The sequence below is a fragment of the Myotis yumanensis genome, unplaced genomic scaffold (genome assembly GCF_028538775.1).
Source record: "Myotis yumanensis isolate MYYU_CA2020_CCGP unplaced genomic scaffold, mMyoYum1.0.hap1 SCAF_17, whole genome shotgun sequence".
NCBI lineage: Eukaryota > Metazoa > Chordata > Mammalia > Chiroptera > Vespertilionidae > Myotis > Myotis yumanensis.
Window position 1 is genome coordinate 143480 of NW_027223768.1, and position 17753 is coordinate 161232.

A 17753-nucleotide genomic window follows, 5' to 3' on the forward strand; every position below is an offset into this window, starting at 1 on the left:
GCTCAGGGACATGGTGGGCTAGAGGAGAGCAGAGCACGCTGCGTCCTATGTATATAGAACCTCGCATGCAAATGAGGTGATAAACCGGAGCCCTGTGTCTGTTGGCTCCTGAGAGCAAGCTCAAAACTTAGCTCTGCCCAATCAGAGCGCCAGAATCCCAGACTCGCACGCTCACTGGTTTAGATGAAGCTGAAACCGGAACTAATGGCACAGCTGCCTCTTCGCGCCACAAACGTTTATAAAAAGTGCCGCCCGCGCACTTTCACTTTCGCAGCCGCTTGCAGCGAAGTTTGTCGCCAGAATGTCCGGCCGCGGGAAGCAGGGCGGCAAGGCGCGCGCCAAGGCCAAGACGCGGTCGTCGCGGGCCGGGCTGCAGTTCCCCGTGGGCCGCGTGCACCGGCTGCTCCGCAAGGGCAACTACGCCGAGCGCGTCGGGGCGGGCGCGCCGGTGTACCTGGCGGCCGTGCTGGAGTACCTGACGGCCGAGATCCTGGAGCTGGCGGGCAACGCGGCCCGCGACAACAAGAAGACGCGCATCATCCCGCGCCACCTGCAGCTGGCCATCCGCAACGACGAGGAGCTCAACAAGCTGCTGGGCAAGGTGACCATCGCGCAGGGCGGCGTGCTGCCCAACATCCAGGCCGTGCTGCTGCCCAAGAAGACCGAGAGCCACCACAAGGCCAAGGGCAAGTGAGGAGCAAGTCGCAACACCCAAACCCAAAGGCTCTTTTCAGAGCCACCCACGCGTTCACTAAAGAGCTTGTGCTGTATGTGAAATGTCAAGAGCGGCCAAATGGTGGGAGCTCGGTTAAGATTTATTTATATATGGAAACAGTTGGAGGGATGGGCAGGGGAAACAATGCTGGAAGTAAACTGTAACCCATTCATAACCGTGTGGATGTAAACCAGTGACAGTGCAGTAGTAGCTCCAGGCCTAAGTAGTGCAGTGCCCAGCTGTTTCTCGAGGCCTCTGGGTGGCTCTGAAAAGAGCCTTTGGGTTTGGTGGCCTCTCAGGAGGCAAACATCCTACTTCTTTTTCGGAGCCGCCTTCTTAGTCTTCGCGGACTTGGGTTTGGCGGTCTTGGGTTTGGCAGGTTTGGCCTTGGGCGCCTTGGGCTTCACAGGCTTGGGCTTGGCGGGGCTCTTGGCGGCTTTCTTGGGCTTGGCGGCGGGCTTGGGCTTCTTGGGGCTCTTGGCCACCTTCTTGGCGCCGGTGGCCGCAGGTTTCTTCGGCTTCTTGGGGGTCTTCTTCCCGGACTTCTTGGCGGCTGTCGTTTTCCTGGGCTTCTTGGGGGTGGAGCCCGCGGGCTTCCTGGGCTTGGCCGCGCCCGCCTTCTTGGCCTTGGGCTTGACCTCCCCGGAGGCCGCCTTCTTGTTGAGCTTGAAGGAGCCCGAGGCGCCGGTGCCCTTGGTCTGCACCAGGGTGCCCTTGCTCACCAGGCTCCTGAGGCCCAGCTTGATGCGGCTGTTGTTCTTGTCCACGTCGTAGCCCGCGGCCGCCAGCGCCTTCTTGAGCGCGGCCAGCGAGAGCCCGTTGCGCTCCTTGGAGGCGGCGACCGCCTTGGTGATGAGCTCGGACACGGGCGGCCCGGACGCCTTGCGCTTGGCGGCCCCGCCCGCCGGCTTCTTGGCCGCCTTCTTCTTGGCGGGGGACTTCTCCACCGGCGCCGGGGCGGCGGCCTCCGCGGGAGCAGTTTCCGACATGGCGCTGAGCGTCGCTGGGAGAGCAGACAAGACTCAAAACCAAAGAGGGAGGTTGGGGACGGCCGCTCGGGCCCGGACTTATATAAGCCGGTGCTGTGCTGTGATTGGTGGCGCGCCCAATCCGCCCTCGGGCGGCCGCCTTTAACGGTTGGATTTACAAACTGCTTCTTCATCCCAAAATTCTGGTTCAATGTTCAAAACTGGGATACAGAGTGTGACGCTTTGAAGCTCCAAGGGCGGAAAGCAGTCTCCCTGCTCGATCCTCGTGTTTTTATGCTTCACGTACAAGGATGAAGATATTTTTTAAAATCGCTAGCATTTTGCATAGGAGTCCACCTGGTTTAGAGTATCGCGCTACTTGGTTGCATGTGGCAACAAATTTCTACTAAGTAACAAGGGAGCCTTTTTTAAAAGCTTTGTCCCTCAGTTTGGCCTTTGATTTTTACAAGAGGAAAGACGCTAGGTTCCTTGGTCTGGGTAGAAACTTTGTTTCTAACTGTAGCAAGGAACACAGGTCTCAGGGCACCTGGTCACCAGGTAGCCCTGACTCTGAAACCCGATTCTGCTTCCTAGGAGTTTCCATGAGCCTACGTCTTTAGAGGCAGGAATTTTGCAACTTAGAAAAGTTCAGTTGCAGCAGGAAAAAGATAAATTACTTTGGCTTCAGAATCAAAAGACATAGATTCAAATTCAAATTTGAATTTGGTATTTTTTTATTGAGATGTGTTCTTTCTTTAGTCCCTACCCAAATCTATTAAAATAATGATAAAAAAAAATGTTTAGTCCAGATAATGTTTTAGAAAAAACTCTGGAACTTGCCAAAAAAAATTTATTCAAGGGCTTCAATAGTTTCAAAAGCACACATGAGACTTTGTCATGTTCAAGGTGCTTTCTCAATGCTCTCAAACTCCTGTCCAAATTGCACCTCTTCTGTTAGCAGACAGGAGACATCCATGTGGATATTGTTGTGTTTAAGCAAACATAGACCTGTATTTTATAAAAGTAATTGGCAACTGACTATGAGAAAGGTGGTCTGGGGATTTCCTAAACTCAGAAGAATTCAGGAAAACATTACCACCCACGGGAACTGAGGTGGGCATGGAGGGTGGAGAAGTTTGCTGTTTACTTGGAGGCATGTAGGATGGGGAATGACCCCGATGATAAGGGAGATGAAATGATGACCGTGACCTCTAACACAATAAACAGCAGTTAGTGTTCCCTGTGCAACACTGTAGCAAAATAGCCAGCACACTTCCTTCAGCATCCCTGGAGGTGGAACTGTGTAGCCACCGATGGCCATATCCGGCCAGTGTCTTGTTTTTGTAAGGCCCTCAAGCTAAAAGTGGTGTTTGGATTTTTATATTAGAAAAAAATATGTGACAGTGACCGCATTTGGCCACCAAAATCTAAAATGTTTACTCTCTGGCCCTTTTGTTGTGTTTTGAACTCATCCATATAGACATGGATCAGGGAATATAGTTGCAAGCCTGCCTCTTTCAGAACAATGGGAATTTTTAAAAACTCTCAGCAAGAAAATGTTCTAGCCAAACAATTTTCACTGTTTTGATCACAAAACTTTTAGATCTGTGGCAGGGGTGTGTGTGTGTGTGTAACAGCCTCTATGCTTCAGGGGCAGGAGAGAGGTATAACAAGAACAGCTAATGTACAATGAACACTTACTAAGTGCCAGGAGCTAATCTTAGAATGCTCTACAGATTTTCATTCATTTGCCACATTTTATAACTACACAGGCTGAGAGGGGGAGAGAGAGAGAGAGAGAGAGAGAGAGAGAGAGAGAGAGAGAGGAGAATGGGTAATTTGTCAAAGGTTGTATATCTAATCATTGGTGGCTCTGAGGTTTGAACATAGACCACCTGGTTCTATTATGATGGGGAAATCTGAGAAGGTGTGGAGAGAGGACAATCTCTGAAGCTCAGAACAGGCTGCACCAGGTGTCCCTACACCTGACAGCTTCTAGGAGCTCCAAGCTCTGCGGGAGGGGCTTCGGCCCCATGGGTCAGGATGGTTTCTGAAGCATTCAGACTCTTCCAGTTTCCAAGAAGCTGATAGTTGGGATGTAGGGTGCTCTGGAAGGGCAAACAAATACAAGTCCAAAAACAGGAAGGGAAGGCCCCCATGCTGCCCTGGCTGCCCCGACTGAAGACACTGGAGAACAATTGCTTCCATATAACCTACCACCTCCTGGGGGGAAGACGCCAACCCCACAAGGCAAGCAGCAAAATGAGGAAAAGATAGACATATCTGAAGAGCATACTAGAGACTTTAAAAAGCTTGAAAATTGTATGAAATAAAGAGCTGAGTTCTGTTAAAAAAAAAACAAACAACACAAACCAGAAAATCATGAGTGCACACAAGAAAGAGCTTTAAAAAATTCCACCTCAGATACAGCCTAGTGTGACCCTATCTAAAAAAAAAAATCACAGACAAGGACATATTTAAAACACTTAGCAAAGGCCTAGAAAAGTGTCAGCCGTCTTGCGAATTCATTTTACAAAGGACAACCTACAGCCTGCAGGCCATCAGCCCACTGGTCACATACACAAAGCTCAACATGACACTGAAACTAAAACCAGCAATATTTAGAACAGTTGGGGCAATACTAGTTACTTCCTTAAGACAGGGAAGCAAAAGGGACCAATCTCTGAAGGACAAGGGACAAAAATGCTTGAAAAAATTAAAAGCGCATCAAATTTAGAAAAACCCCAGTAAGCTGAACTAAACTTCTATACGCTTCTCACATCCAAGTTATAACATGGCTGAGCTTTTGCAAAAAGTGCTTTTCCACAAAATGCTTCTCACGGCTGAGACGGCGCAGGTACGTGCCAGACACGGGAACGAGGCCGGGGTTGGGTTCACGGGGCGCCGCCAGCTGCTGGACGCCAGGGCACCCTTCGCGCGCATTACGCGTGTCACACGGGAAATGCGCTCAGAAACCCTTCGCACAGGGGAACTTCTCCACAGGCTGCCAGGCAGTCTCTAGGCGCAACAGCTCTTCGCTCGTAAGAGTTGAGGGGCTCTGAAAAGAGCCTTTGGGTTTCGGCGCAAGTGGGCAGGACGGAGCTCACGCCCGCTCCCCGCGGATGCGGCGCGCCAGCTGGATGTCCTTGGGCATGATGGTGACGCGCTTGGCGTGGATGGCGCACAGGTTGGTGTCCTCGAACAGCCCCACCAGGTAGGCCTCGCACGCCTCCTGCAGCGCCATGACGGCCGAGCTCTGGAAGCGCAGGTCGGTCTTGAAGTCCTGCGCGATCTCGCGCACCAGGCGCTGGAAGGGCAGCTTGCGGATCAGCAGCTCCGTGGACTTCTGGTAGCGGCGGATCTCGCGCAGCGCCACGGTGCCGGGCCGGTAGCGGTGCGGCTTCTTCACGCCGCCCGTGGCCGGCGCGCTCTTGCGGGCGGCCTTGGTGGCCAGCTGCTTGCGGGGCGCCTTCCCGCCCGTGGACTTGCGCGCCGTCTGCTTGGTGCGAGCCATGCTGAGGATCTCACTAGTGAAGGAGAACCAGCCGCCCTGTATTTATAGCGACTCTCGCGCTCCGATTGGATGGCACCTGCTCCTCCCATCGCCTCCCCGCGGGTTTAGTTCTTAGTTTAGGAAACGTTTTCCTGCCTGTTCGCTGTCTGTGATGATGTAAAAGAAAATATCTTAGTGACCTTTAAAAAGCCTCTAGGGTGCATTAAAAATTCCTAAGAAAATGTGGTCTTGAGAAGCTGAATGCTCCTTGTACTGGTTTAAATAAAAGATGTCCTAATGGGATTCTTGTCAAAACTGAGCAGGAAAGGGAAATCATTTAAACGGGGGAACTGTGCTTTCAACTTCTAATCACTGTGTCGCCCGTCTTCAACCTGAGCGGGCTTAGTAGTCGCTCCAAGAGCTTGAGAGCACAAGGGCCGGTCAGCTTTTCTGTAAAGGTGGTGATATTTACCGTCCTGACACTAGCTTTCACGGAAGGTATCAGGACCGGCGGTGTAGGTTTGAGTCACCCGAGACTGCCACAGCCTCGGGGATGGGCACGCTGGGCATGGGGAGGGGCAGGGGTACCCAAATGCACTTAAACTGTTTGGGGCAAGTTCACCATCCAAGTCCCTCCGCGGTTAATAATGCGGATTGCACCTTTACCGGTTAATAATGCAGATTTTGTAATCAAAGAGAACACGATCATTTCAAGAGAAACATCAAAAGTGCTTTGTTCAATGTAATGTCCATCACTAGCTCCACGTTTCCCCACCTTTAGGTCACTTGTGGAGACCGTCCCAATAGAACTTTTCTTGTTTTGAGGCAACCATTGCAGAGACCCAATTGTCCGCTTCTTCGTACGTGTTGAAGTGCTGCTCAGGAAGTGCGTGTGCCATCGCTCGGAACAAGTGGTCCTCTGAAGGAGTGAGGTCTGGTGAACACGGCGGGTGGGTTCATACTTCCCAGGCAGGATCTTTTAACGTGTCTTTAACTGGGTTTGAAGTGTGTGATGGTGCGTCATCATGAAGCAAAATTACTTTGCCATGTCTTCTGGCCCATTCTGGTGGTTTTACGATCAAAGCGTGGTTCAAATTGATTATTTATTGTCAGTAGCGATCAGTATTAACGGTTTCACCTGCTTTTAGAAGCTCATAATACACCACACCTTCCTGATCCCACCAAACGCAGAGCATTGTCTTCTTTCCCAACCGACTTGGCCTTGCAGTCGATGTTGATGGTTGACCTGGGTCAACCCATGATATTGTGCATTTGGGATTCTCAACATAAATCCACTTTTCATCACCAGTCACAATTCGATGCAAAAAAAGTCTTTCTTTTGTGCGGTTGAAGCAACATTTTACTGATGACTTTTCGGTTTTCCATTTGTCTTCAGTTGATGTGGCACCCACTTTCCTTCCTTTAAAATCTTTCCCATTGCTTGTAAACGATCGAAAATTGTTTGCTGAGCAACATTTAATCTTCCTGCAAGTTGTTTTTGAGTTTGACACGCATCTTCATCCAATAATGCTTGTAATTGTTGGTCTTCAAACTTTTTGGTTGACCTGGATGTTCTTTGCCTTTCACATCAAATCATCACTTTTAAAGCGTTTAAACCAGCGTTCACAAGTATCTTGAGATGGAGTATGTTCATCAAAAGCTTCCCCAAGGATAGGATAACTGTAGCAGCACTTTTCTTCAAAATAAAATGAAAGAAAACTTCCTGCCAATGCTCTCTTTTGGCACAAAATTCAACATTTTTAAGAGTAAAAATATCTATGATGTTTACACCTTCAGAAAATTTGACATATGAAGTTTTGAAGCTTGTTGTCAATTCAACAAAATAGCATACATATCAAATCGCATATATCAACATATGTGTAACTCCATCTAGTGAAAAAACCCGCATTAACCGGTACACCTACAGCTCTTAAGCAGATTTCTGGGGTGTCCCGAAGAAGGGCCCTTCATGAAAGGCCCCTCCAAATAAATCGTCTTGAAACGGCGATTTGGAGAACGCCCGCACCGACCAGAGTGCCCCGAGGGGCAGACCGGGTCCCTAGAGGGGCCTGTGGCCTCGGGAGGGAGCCCCTCCTTCTCAGGAGAAGAGCGAGGCCTCGGGGCTCAGAGAGGGTTGGGCCCCGCGTTACTGCACAGCCCGACGCCCGGAGCCAGGGGCGGGGAGACCGGCTCTACCGATCGTTTCAGAAATTCGCGCAGGAAAGACGTTAGAACCTAACCACCAACATTTTCTTGGCAATGTCCCTGTTCTTGCTTTAAGGTTTGTTTTTTGTGACTTTTGCTTTCACACTAATGTCTGCGTCCAAATCTCCCTCCCATCCCCCCGCATCCCCCCCCGCGAGCACTGTCCCCGTAACCCTCCGGTTCCGTGTGGGCGGCGGCGGCGGCGGCCTGGGAGGCTCCTTTGCACGAACCCGTGTAAGCCTCTTCCCGCCGCCCTGCCCCCGGGATACGGAACCTAGTGGCACCCGCAGGGGACCGCGTCCCCGGAAACTGCCTCCCGCCGGGGCTGGGTCCTCTTACTGGGAGGACGGGAGGGGTTACGGGTCCGAGGAAGCGGGGCGCACCCAGAGCCTTAGGTCCTGTTCTGGGAGCTGTGCAGGCGGTCGGCCCCCTTCCGGCCACAAAGCACCGCAGCGCGCAGCTCTTCCGGGAGGGGGTGGGCGGCCCTGAAAAGGGCCTTTGGGGGGACGGGGCGGGGGCGCGCTCAGCCGCCGAAGCCGTAGAGGGTGCGGCCCTGGCGCTTGAGCGCGTAGACCACGTCCATGGCCGTGACCGTCTTGCGCTTGGCGTGCTCCGTGTAGGTGACGGCGTCGCGGATCACGTTCTCCAGGAAGACCTTGAGCACCCCGCGCGTCTCCTCGTAGATGAGCCCGGAGATGCGCTTGACGCCGCCGCGCCGCGCCAGGCGCCGGATGGCGGGCTTGGTGATGCCCTGGATGTTGTCGCGCAGCACCTTGCGGTGGCGCTTGGCGCCGCCCTTGCCCAGGCCCTTCCCGCCTTTGCCGCGACCCGACATGGTGACTCTGGTTGGAAAGAACACACTCCCGGGACCCTCGCGGGCTGTGCTTATATACTTCTGCCGCGGACCTGTTTGGGAGCAGGCTCCACCCCGCCACGCCCCGCGCTCTTTTTCCGGATAATGAAAAGGGCGGCGCTTCATCAAACCTCCTGGTTTAGAAAAAACCACAGCTGACATCATACGCAAGGATAGAAAGCTGAAAGCCTTTTCTTTAATACCAGTAACAGGACAAGGATGTCCATTTCACCCTTTTTTATTCAACATTGTATATCAAACAAGAAATAAAAGGCATCCACATTGGGTAGTAAGAAGTAAAATTCATTATTCGCACATGACATAATACTATGTAGAGACCCCTAATGATTCCACCACAAATACTTTTAGAACTAATAAATGAATTCAGTAACGCGTCAGAACTCAGTTAGAATTCAGAAATAAGTTGCATTTTTATACACCAATAACACTATCAGAAAGAAATTAAAACCACAATGAGGTCACCTGACACCCACCAGAGTGAATATCATCAATAAATCACCAAAGAGCAAATGTGGGGGAAAGGGAACCCTTGTGCACTGTTAGTGGGATTGCAAATTGGTGCAGCCACTGTGGAAAAAGGTATGGAGTTTCCTCAAAAAATTTAAAATAGAACCAGCATATGACCCAGCAATCCCACTTACGAGTATTTATACAAAGAAATGCAAACCAATAATTAAAAAAGATATATGCATCCTTTTATGTTCGTCGCAGCACTGTTTACAATTGCCAAGTTATTGAACCAACAGAAAAGTCCATCAGTAGTCGAGTGGATAAAGATGTGAGGTATATATTATCGCTGATCCAATACAAGCTTGTCTTTTGGGACAGATGGATGGACCTAGAGGAAATTATGTTAAGTGAAATAAGTCAGATAGAGAAAGACAAATTCTTCAAAGATAAAATTTTAAAACCTCATTAAACACTCCGTGCCCTGGCCAGTGTTGCTCAGTGGATAGAGCGTTGACCTGTGAACTGAAAGGTCTCAGGTTCAATTCCGGTCAAGGGCACACGCTCGGGTTGTGGCCTCATCCCCAGTGAGGGGTTTGCAGGAGGCAGCCGATCAATGATTCTCTCTCATCATGGATGTTTCTCCCTCTCCCTCTTCCTTCCTCTCTGAAATCAATAAGAATATTTTTAAAAAAACAAAACTCCTCAGTCCAACTGCTCTTCTAACAGCTCTGTGCTTGCCCCCTCCCGACGACCATGCCTTTGTCTGGGTCCGGCTTTGCTGTTGTTTTGGGGTGGGTTTGTTTGCCTGTTGTTGTCTTTATTTTCTGTCACCTCAGCATCCACGGCCCTCATGACTATGACTGCTGGGTCTGAGCGGCCCTTCTCAAGAGCAGTGCGTGCAGTCCTCTGGGCCGCTTGGGAAGCCTTGTGTGCAAAGTGCTTTCTGTGTCATCCTAACGGAGTCAGTGGCTGCGACAGTAATGGCCCTGATCACAGGGAGCTTCCCGGGGGCTCCTCACTTCTCACCTTTGCTTCTCTATCCTTTGCCTCACCTGCTACACATCCTGTCCAGCGCTGCCATCAGGTGGGGGTGGGGGTGGGGGTGGGGGTGCCTTCATCTTGGTTAGAAACACTCATTTTCTGACGTTGTTTGAGGAAGGTCTGCTTTTTTTCTTGAGAGAGTCCATTAGCAGGCCCTGAGGGGTCTGGAAACACGGAGGAAATTTACCAGTGCTCCTCTATCTGGTGACCGTAACCCACTCTGAAAGGTCTGTAACTTAATTGCAGTAACAGTGCTTTGCTCTGGAAATGATATTAACATTCACATCTATGTTTCTCAGAGGTGTGCTTCTCTCTGTTAAATTAGAGACTCGTTAATTCTCTTCTTCCACCTTTGTGGAAGAGACACAGAGATAGGCTCTGCAGATTTCTTAGCCTAAAAAAGTTTAAGAATTTCATTTTATTTAAATAAAGTATGATTCAGATGCTTTCTTTTTGTCTTTCTCAGTAAATAATAATGCTGATTGACATGAGTTACCCAAAAAATTAGTGTTGAATAACGCTGATAAATAACTTTTTTTCCTCACACAATAAGAAACATTCTTTTCCAAGAGAAATTTGGCAGACTTTTAATTTCCCCTTCAATCAGATGAAAGCATGAGCGATACAGCCCTTTGCAATGTTGGGGGTTGCTTATTGACCCACACTGGTCTAACTGACAATCTTGTCATGTTTAGTACCAGTGGGGTCGATCCTTTTCAATATGGTTATATTTCAACTTCTTAGGCCACATGTCTATTTCCTTGGCACCTGATTTTGTTTTGTTTGTTTGGGTTGAGGCTTTAGCATTGGCTGATAGGTTGTGCTGTGTCTCTTTTACTTTTCTCTTGCTCTGCATGTAACATTATTTGATTTACTAGAGATGAGTTCCTATTTTAATCCTGTTATTCTATCCTGAAAATACATACTCATTCCTACGTAAGCACACACACATAAGCCTTTGGAGTGGTTTCTGCTCCATGAACTTATGCCCCCAGATCTCCCTCCCGTTCTACAGTGTCCAGGTAAGAATCTTAACAATGAGGCATGATCGCATGGAGCGTCCCTTCTTCTTGCTCACACCTGAGAGCCATCACCATCTCTGCTCTCCTCCTTACACTTCCTTAAGCTTCTGCTGCCTCCATTGCTACAATATCAATTAAACAAACTTGGAGACCCAAATTCCACTGTCCCCCAAACTCAGGCCTCATTCTCCCCGCATCTTACCACACCCTTTCCTGAGGCTCACTGTACCATGTTCTTGTCTGCTTATGGCTTTAAAACTGACTTCCAGAGGTACCTCCTCCTTTCTCCTGAAAGTCTCACAGGACCCAGAAGTATCCTCCAATTTATAAAGCTTTTCGTGCCTCGTTTTACATAAAACCCTACCATGTTTCTGCAATTTTGTACATATGACCACTGATGGTCTTCATGTTCCCTTTTAAGCGTCTGTTAAAATTCGCTGGTTTTCATGATTGAAATATACCAAATACCTGCAGAAGCTCTGATTTCTTTCCTGTACCTCCCCTTACTAATATCTTCAGGGTTGGATGTTGACAGGACAAGAATGAGGGTGAAGGGGAGAGTCTGGTATAGGGCTCTCCTGCTGTGTCACCTCCCTGGCTCTGGAATAGGGACAGGGGTGGCAAACATAGTGCCTACACTTCCGTCCTTTGAAATCAGACTCTGCTATAGACAAAGTTGGTGTCTCATCAAAATTCCTAGGTTGAAACCTAATCTCTAATGTGCTGATGTTTGCAGGAGGGGCCTTGGGGAGTTGCTTAGGTCAGAAACTCAGAGCCCTCTTGACTGGGTTCGAGCCCCTGTCAGAGGACCCCGCCACCCATCACCTCTTCCATCTCAGGGGACGTGGAGAAGACGGCTGCGCCTGGACCAGGAAGCGGCTCTCACCAGACAGTAAGTCCGACAGGGCCTTGTTCTTGGACTTGTCAACGCCAGAACTGTGAGGATTAAATTTCTGCTGGTTAAGCCACAGGGTCTGTGGAATTCTGCCGTAGCAGCCTGAACGGACTCAGCCACTGGTGTTTTGCAAACCGTGTGTAAAAAGTACTCAGATTTAGTACCTTTGGCTTTGGTGTTTATTACAGGTAATTTGGAAGTAAATGGTTGGAGATCATAGCACAGGTGTCCAGGTATGAACTGAATAACGGTTCAGGTCTTGTCTTTGCCATTTACTTCATTCTTTTCTTCTTTCCTTTCTTTTTCTTCTTTCTTTCTTTCTTCTTTCCTTTTCCTTTTAAAGTACATTTATTAAAGCTGGGGACAGTGAAACAAAGGAAAGGTTTGTAGAAGCAGCAGGGGAGAGCCAAGGTGGTAGTCTGCTTTGGTTCCATAAAAACCTTATAAGAAAGAAGTGAGCCAAGGTGGGACTGCTTTTAACTTACTGGAAAGTAAGAAGAAGAAAAGATCTCTGTTCTCTATCTCCCTGACCAGAGGAATTTAAGCTTTTTATTCTCTGCTTAGGGAGGAGAGATAGAAACCATTTGTTCTCAACTGTCCTCAGGGAAGATAAGTCTTTCAATCCACTAGCTGTAAGTTGCTTAAATTGCTTGGCCTTGCTTATCTATTTCCCCATTCCACTTGCCCAGGAATTTTCTCACCTTTTTTTTTAAAAAAATAAATCTTTAATGTTGACAGTATTGATATGTTTCCTTCACCCCCCCCCACCCCCCGTTTACTTGTTTCTTGACCTTAGAAACAAGTATTTTATTTAGAGTATTTTATTTATTTATTCATTGCCTTAAATTGTCTATACCTTTTTGCTATCACAAACAACATTCTGATGAATATTCTTATGATTCTGTAGGAGAATTTCCTTGGGGCACAGGCCTGGGTACACCCAGTTTTACTAAATTAGATGGTTCTTTAAATCTGTGTAGACCACCGTCAGTGAACCACCACATAAAAGTAAGTTTCTGCACCTCACAAGCTTGGCAAACGGAACTTCTGATTTTGATAATCTGCTGGGTGTTATGCATTGTTGTTTTAATTTGCATTATCTGATTACAAGTGTCCTTTAAAAATTATTCATATAATTGCTAGCCACTCAGCTGTGTCCATTTTTAAAATAAGATTTTTTTCCTTCCAAGTGAATAATAAACCACTACACTCAAAGTTTCTAACACAGAACTGTCATTCCTACAAACCCTCTTTTAGGCCACGTAGGCAAGTGAAAACCAGAATAACCCTAATTCAACTTTGTTTTCCTACAGCCATTGGAGGCTGAATCCCATCTTCTCTTTTCCTTCCCAGATTTGTTGAAAGGAACCTGCATGGCCTTATCCTCCAATAGTGGAGGGCCTTTGGAAGAGAAACTTCTAGAGCTGGAGAGGGAGCACAGATCGCCTGTCCAGACCGTGAAGAGGTATTTCCAGGTTCGACTACCAGACGTAATGAGCATATTTTTGACTATCAGAAGTGGGTAAGGGAGGTGCCAAAATCTATGCGCTGAACCCCTTGTACGGGATGGGCTGAATTCCTTCCCAGAGGACAGGTTCCTTCACTTTACCTCTTTCCTCGCGGATAACAAGGGTCCAAGCGGTGACTTTATCTTTGCGGATACATAGTTGCCTTTGATACTGCTAGTGTTTAATAAATCAACAGCTGGATAAGCAACTTAGTTTCCGTAAATAGCTACTATAATGTAAACACTGAAAGTGAGGCCTTGCCAATCTTGTCACCCAATTGGCTGCGGAAAATGATGCCCATAGTTCTGGAGGGGACGCCATTTCCACAACTTGTGCGCTGGGCCTGCGTTTTTAACACGTAAACCAGGAGTGCAACAGCCACTGTCAGTGAGGACGGAAGTGGCTCTGAAAAGAGCCTTTGGGTTTCTGCGCAAGTGGGTAGGACGGAGCTCACGCCCGCTCCCCGCGGATGCGGCGCGCCAGCTGGATGTCCTTGGGCATGATGGTGACGCGCTTGGCGTGGATGGCGCACAGGTTGGTGTCCTCGAACAGCCCCACCAGGTAGGCCTCGCACGCCTCCTGCAGCGCCATGACGGCCGAGCTCTGGAAGCGCAGGTCGGTCTTGAAGTCCTGCGCGATCTCGCGCACCAGGCGCTGGAAGGGCAGCTTGCGGATCAGCAGCTCCGTGGACTTCTGGTAGCGGCGGATCTCGCGCAGCGCCACGGTGCCGGGCCGGTAGCGGTGCGGCTTCTTCACGCCGCCCGTGGCGGGCGCGCTCTTGCGGGCGGCCTTGGTGGCCAGCTGCTTGCGGGGCGCCTTCCCGCCCGTGGACTTGCGCGCCGTCTGCTTGGTGCGAGCCATTTCCAACACAAAGAAGCAGAGAACTGCTGTAGCAATGGCAGCGCGCGCTCGCAACCAGTGTATATATAAGGCAAGTGCCACTGTGATTGGAGGAGGCACCTGCCCATCAAGGCCCGCAGTGACGTGATTGGAAGCCGCGTCGGCTTTCTGATCCCCGGGGCCTCCGGGCGTTTGGACCAGAAATTAACTCCTTCCTCCCACCCACCCTTTCAGCAGAGGCTGTTTTCTACCCTTTCTCGTCGCTCGGTCGGTGCGCATTTTCTTTACAATGTTCTCTGTCTTTGCTCCGCAGAATTTCATGTAAATATCTTGTTCGCGGAATAAAAATTTTAAATTTTGACGCCGGAAACTGGCTTCCCTTTGATCTTTTTGAAAAAAGCGCGCGCTACGCGGGATTGGCCAAGTGACTTTTCAGTCTCATGCAGGTTTAGGAAAGAGGATTTCCCGTCAGTTCCTTCAATTCTCTATTTAAACTTACAGATTTTAATATGTTTGTAGGCTTTTTCTAAATGTCTGTTGAACTCAATTTCACATTTGATATTATAGCTCGATTGACATTTGCTTTTCCCTGCCACGTTCATAGGCAGCATTGCACTACGTTTAACCATTTGAAGTGAGACTTGTGTACAAGGGGGTTAAGAAAACACATCCTCAAACGAGTGAGTGGACAGAAAGATGACGGAGCCGGTCACGCTGGCCCCGCGCAGAGAAGCTCCGCGGAAGGGACGCGACCCCGGGGCGGGCAGCGTTGCTTTCCTACTAACAACCCACTAGGTCCCCCTGGGCAGGGAGGTGGGCGATGGCGAAGACGTGTCCCATTAAGACGCAAAACCACACCAACAAGAGACAGGAGTGGGTCCATCGCCCTGCGGGTCACTAACTATTTGCATTTAAGTAGTCACCTCCCACCAGCGGGTTCCGGTCGTGTTTTGTCCTGGTTTAAGCCCGAGGGCCTGCAGCTTCCATGCGTTAATGACCGGGTGCAGAGTCTCTCTATCCCTTAGTAACCACACTGTTGCTAGCTTTGTGTTCACTGGAGTTGCTTTCCCGTCTACAGGGTGTTTACAGTGACGTCTCCCGGTGGGTGGAAGGGATCATTCTCAAGTAGCTGCTCCAACATGGCAACTGCAAGCTCTTTAGTGAACGCGTGGGTGGCTCTGAAAAGAGCCTTTGGGTTTGGATGCTGCGACTTGCTCCTCACTTGCCCTTGGCCTTGTGGTGGCTCTCGGTCTTCTTGGGCAGCAGCACGGCCTGGATGTTGGGCAGCACGCCGCCCTGCGCGATGGTCACCTTGCCCAGCAGCTTGTTGAGCTCCTCGTCGTTGCGGATGGCCAGCTGCAGGTGGCGCGGGATGATGCGCGTCTTCTTGTTGTCGCGGGCCGCGTTGCCCGCCAGCTCCAGGATCTCGGCCGTCAGGTACTCCAGCACGGCCGCCAGGTACACGGGCGCGCCCGCCCCGACGCGCTCGGCGTAGTTGCCCTTGCGGAGCAGCCGGTGCACGCGGCCCACGGGGAACTGCAGCCCGGCCCGCGAGGACCGCGTCTTGGCCTTGGCGCGCGCCTTGCCGCCCTGCTTGCCGCGTCCCGACATGATGAACAGGAAACCTCCGCTCAGACCTTGATCTGAGCCGAGTCGCCCGCAGCTGCCCTCTTTATAGTCGCGCCGGGGCGCGAACCGGAGTCTGTGCCATTGGCGGCAAGTTACAGCCCTTTCCCTTCAACCAATGGGATCCTGGTTCTGAAACACACTCGTTGTCAGTGGACAGCATCCCGGTGACGTTTCCGGGACTCGCCACCAGTCGGACACGCCTTCTACTCACCGCCGCCTGGAAGGAGCCCGGACCGGAGGACACTGGCAGCCTCGCAGTCGCTCTTCCATTTGTTTCCCGGCTTCTTCGGCGGTTCCTCCCGGCCATGCCCGAGCCCGCCAGGGCGGCGCCCGCCCCGAAGAAGGGCTCCAAGAAGGCGGTGACCAAGGCGCAGAAGAAGGACGGCAAGAAGCGCAAGCGCAGCCGCAAGGAGAGCTACTCGGTGTACGTGTACAAGGTGCTCAAGCAGGTGCACCCCGACACCGGCATCTCGTCCAAGGCCATGGGCATCATATATAGTCAATAATATTGTAATAACTATGTATGGGGCCAGGCAGGTACTAGAAATATCAGGGGGGTCACTTTGTAAAGTATATGATTGTCTAACCACTGTGCTGTACACCTGAAACTAATACAAAATAATATTTAATCTACACTGTAATTGAAAAAATATATTAAAAGTTAAACACTTGCCAAAACCAATGATTGAACCAGAGACCTTTAGATATCCAGTCTAACATCTCCCAACTGAGCTGTTTCAGCTAACCCTAATGATGCTCTTTTTGTCAATAACTTTAAAAGTGCTTTTTTTTATTTTCTTCATTACTCCTTTGGATGTCACATTTCAGAAAAAATTAAATTATTTGTTGCTTGTTTCCTGAAAATATAAAATTTGCCCAGGCATCTGTCTGTGGCAACATGGTAAACATTTGATTTTGATGCTTGCTTTGAGTGTTCTTTTAGTTTTGTTTTGTTGCTAGCTTTTGTTTAACCTTGGTATTATGAGTAACTCTAAATCAGGGGTCCTCAAACTATGGCCCGCGGGCCACATGCAAATACAAATATTGTATTTGTTCCCGTTTTGTTTTTTTACTTCAAAATAAGATATGTGCAGTGTGCATAGGAATTTGTTCATAGTTGTTTTTTTTTAAAACTATAATCCGGCCCTCCAACGGACTGAGGGACAGTGAACTGACCCCCTGTTTAAAAAGTTTGAGGACCCCTGCTCTAAATCTACCCCTGAACCTCCTTCAAAAGCCCCCACCCCACTCCCATTAATGCTTTGGCACTGTGGTGACAATTCAGTTCATTATCTACAAAAACGGTATAATTTAACCACTGGTACTATCTCTTTTAATCATGTCCTTAATTTAAAATTGTTACACCTGGCCAGTCAGCTCAGTGGTTGAGCATTGACCTATGAATTAGGAGGTCACAGTTGGATTCCTGGTCAGGGCACATGCCCGGGTTTCAGGCTCTATACCCAATAGGGGGCGTGCAGGAGGCAGCCAATCAATGATTTTCTCTCTCCCCCTTCTTCTCTGAAATCAATAAAAATACATTAAAGCCGTTCCACCTTAGAAACACTGTTTCCTTTTTGAAATAAACTTTATTTTTTAGAGTATTTTTAGATTTACATAAACAAGTGCAGAGTTCCCGTACACTCCCTTTCCCCCACTTCAGAATCTCTCCTATTATTAATGTCTTGTATTAGTGTTGTGCTCCGCTCAGCACCATCAGGGGTGCACCTGAGGGGAGGCGGTGAAGGATTAAAGCAGACAAAAGAAGACAGCTGGGGCTCGGTGGGACGCTGCTCTCTGATGGTGCTTTTTTTAATATTATTAAATTTATTTTATAGCCAGATTCCACGAGGCAAAGTAAGGGCATGGTCAAGATGTTTACAACGTTCTCGCTGGTTTCCAATCTACTCAATTACATGCACCTGAACTCTATCAACCTTTGTTTTGGCAGCCCATATCACTCAGCCACCTGGGACCACAGGTTCAGACCGTAAGGGCAAGCTTACAACTATAGCCTTTGGCTATCATTGTGCTGGGAGGGCTTTGCCCTCCAAGCTGGGACTAGCACGTGGCTTTGCCATAAGAGGACCGTGCCCTCTCATTAGTCCGAGGC

The 17753-nt window shown here is 49.4% G+C and overlaps 6 protein-coding genes across 6 annotated transcripts; 1 reads left to right on the plus strand and 5 right to left on the minus strand.

Moving 5' to 3' along the window:
• Nucleotides 1-301: 301 nt before the first annotated feature.
• Nucleotides 302-740, plus strand: LOC138995628 (histone H2A type 1). Its single transcript, XM_070396206.1, has one exon. It carries the CDS (start codon nucleotides 302-304, stop codon nucleotides 692-694), a length of 393 nt encoding a protein of 130 aa, XP_070252307.1. The 3' UTR covers nucleotides 695-740.
• A 106-nt stretch (nucleotides 741-846) lies between these two features.
• Nucleotides 847-1729, minus strand: H1-5 (H1.5 linker histone, cluster member). The gene has a single exon (XM_070396125.1). It carries the CDS (start codon nucleotides 1702-1704, stop codon nucleotides 1027-1029), a length of 678 nt encoding a protein of 225 aa, XP_070252226.1. The 5' UTR covers nucleotides 1705-1729; the 3' UTR covers nucleotides 847-1026.
• A 2854-nt stretch (nucleotides 1730-4583) lies between these two features.
• Nucleotides 4584-5197, minus strand: LOC138995632 (histone H3.1). The gene has a single exon (XM_070396211.1). It carries the CDS (start codon nucleotides 5195-5197, stop codon nucleotides 4787-4789), a length of 411 nt encoding a protein of 136 aa, XP_070252312.1. The 3' UTR covers nucleotides 4584-4786.
• Nucleotides 5198-7904: 2707 nt separating this feature from the next.
• LOC138996216 (histone H4) lies at nucleotides 7905-8216 on the minus strand. Its single transcript, XM_070397182.1, has one exon. The coding sequence runs from the start codon at nucleotides 8214-8216 to the stop codon at nucleotides 7905-7907; it is 312 nt and encodes a 103-aa protein (XP_070253283.1).
• Nucleotides 8217-13484: 5268 nt separating this feature from the next.
• Nucleotides 13485-14050, minus strand: LOC138995625 (histone H3.1). Its single transcript, XM_070396198.1, has one exon. The coding sequence runs from the start codon at nucleotides 14030-14032 to the stop codon at nucleotides 13622-13624; it is 411 nt and encodes a 136-aa protein (XP_070252299.1). The 5' UTR covers nucleotides 14033-14050; the 3' UTR covers nucleotides 13485-13621.
• Nucleotides 14051-15229: 1179 nt separating this feature from the next.
• LOC138995622 (histone H2A type 1) lies at nucleotides 15230-15622 on the minus strand. Its single transcript, XM_070396195.1, has one exon. It carries the CDS (start codon nucleotides 15620-15622, stop codon nucleotides 15230-15232), a length of 393 nt encoding a protein of 130 aa, XP_070252296.1.
• Nucleotides 15623-17753: the final 2131 nt, after the last annotated feature.